General features: G+C 46.6%; 1 protein-coding gene across 1 annotated transcript in view; it reads left to right on the top strand.

Annotated features, from left to right (window-relative positions):
- Positions 1 to 554, top strand: part of CXXC5 (CXXC finger protein 5) — a 7195-nt gene that overhangs the window by 6016 nt on the left and 625 nt on the right. Inside the window, exon 2 of the mRNA XM_009329580.1 lies at positions 172 to 554. This exon is cut by the window's right edge and continues 625 nt beyond it. Coding sequence (XP_009327855.1) covers positions 172 to 216 — 45 coding nt within the window. The 3' untranslated portion in view covers positions 217 to 554. The remainder of the gene's footprint in view (positions 1 to 171) is intronic.

Here is a 554-nt window from a genome sequence, read left to right as displayed (position 1 = left end):
CGAGCCCGGGTTGGGTCTGTCCCGAGGCCAGTGACCGGGATGCCGGGATGGGGATGGGGCGGGGGGGCACGGGTGCACACCCCAGGTGCCGCGCGGCTGTGCCGGACCCGACCTAACGCCTTGTCCCTTCTTCTTCTTCTGTCCCCCCTCCCTGTCTCTCTTCCTTTCCAGAAGGTGATGCTTCCTACAGGAGCCGCGTTCAGATGGTTCCAGTAGGAACGGGAATCCCAAAGCTCTGTCATCCAAGTGCAATGTCACTGCTTGCTTGTGTTGTCTCAGGCAAGGGATTTTTGGCTGAAATGAATGGATGCACCTGTGTCTCTTTAGAACCAAAAATATTTTCTCGCAAATCTCATTCCTGTTTTTATAATTTTTTTTTTTTTGCGTTCGTTTTAACATCTTCAAGTCCTAGTCAGACATTTAACTGCTTTTCAAATAAAAATAATTAAAAGAAAAAAACAATGGATCTGTAAAGTACCAAGACTTAATAGACAGAGTATGGACAATCAGTTTCTTTCTGTGTTTTGGTGTTGATGTTGTTTGTGTGTTAAAGT

Source organism: Pygoscelis adeliae, unplaced genomic scaffold (assembly GCF_000699105.1).
Source record: "Pygoscelis adeliae isolate BGI_AS28 unplaced genomic scaffold, ASM69910v1 Scaffold288, whole genome shotgun sequence".
Taxonomy (NCBI): Eukaryota; Metazoa; Chordata; class Aves; order Sphenisciformes; family Spheniscidae; genus Pygoscelis; species Pygoscelis adeliae.
The sequence above is the reverse complement of the archived record's forward strand: the minus strand, read 5'-3'. Positions and strand labels throughout refer to the sequence as shown.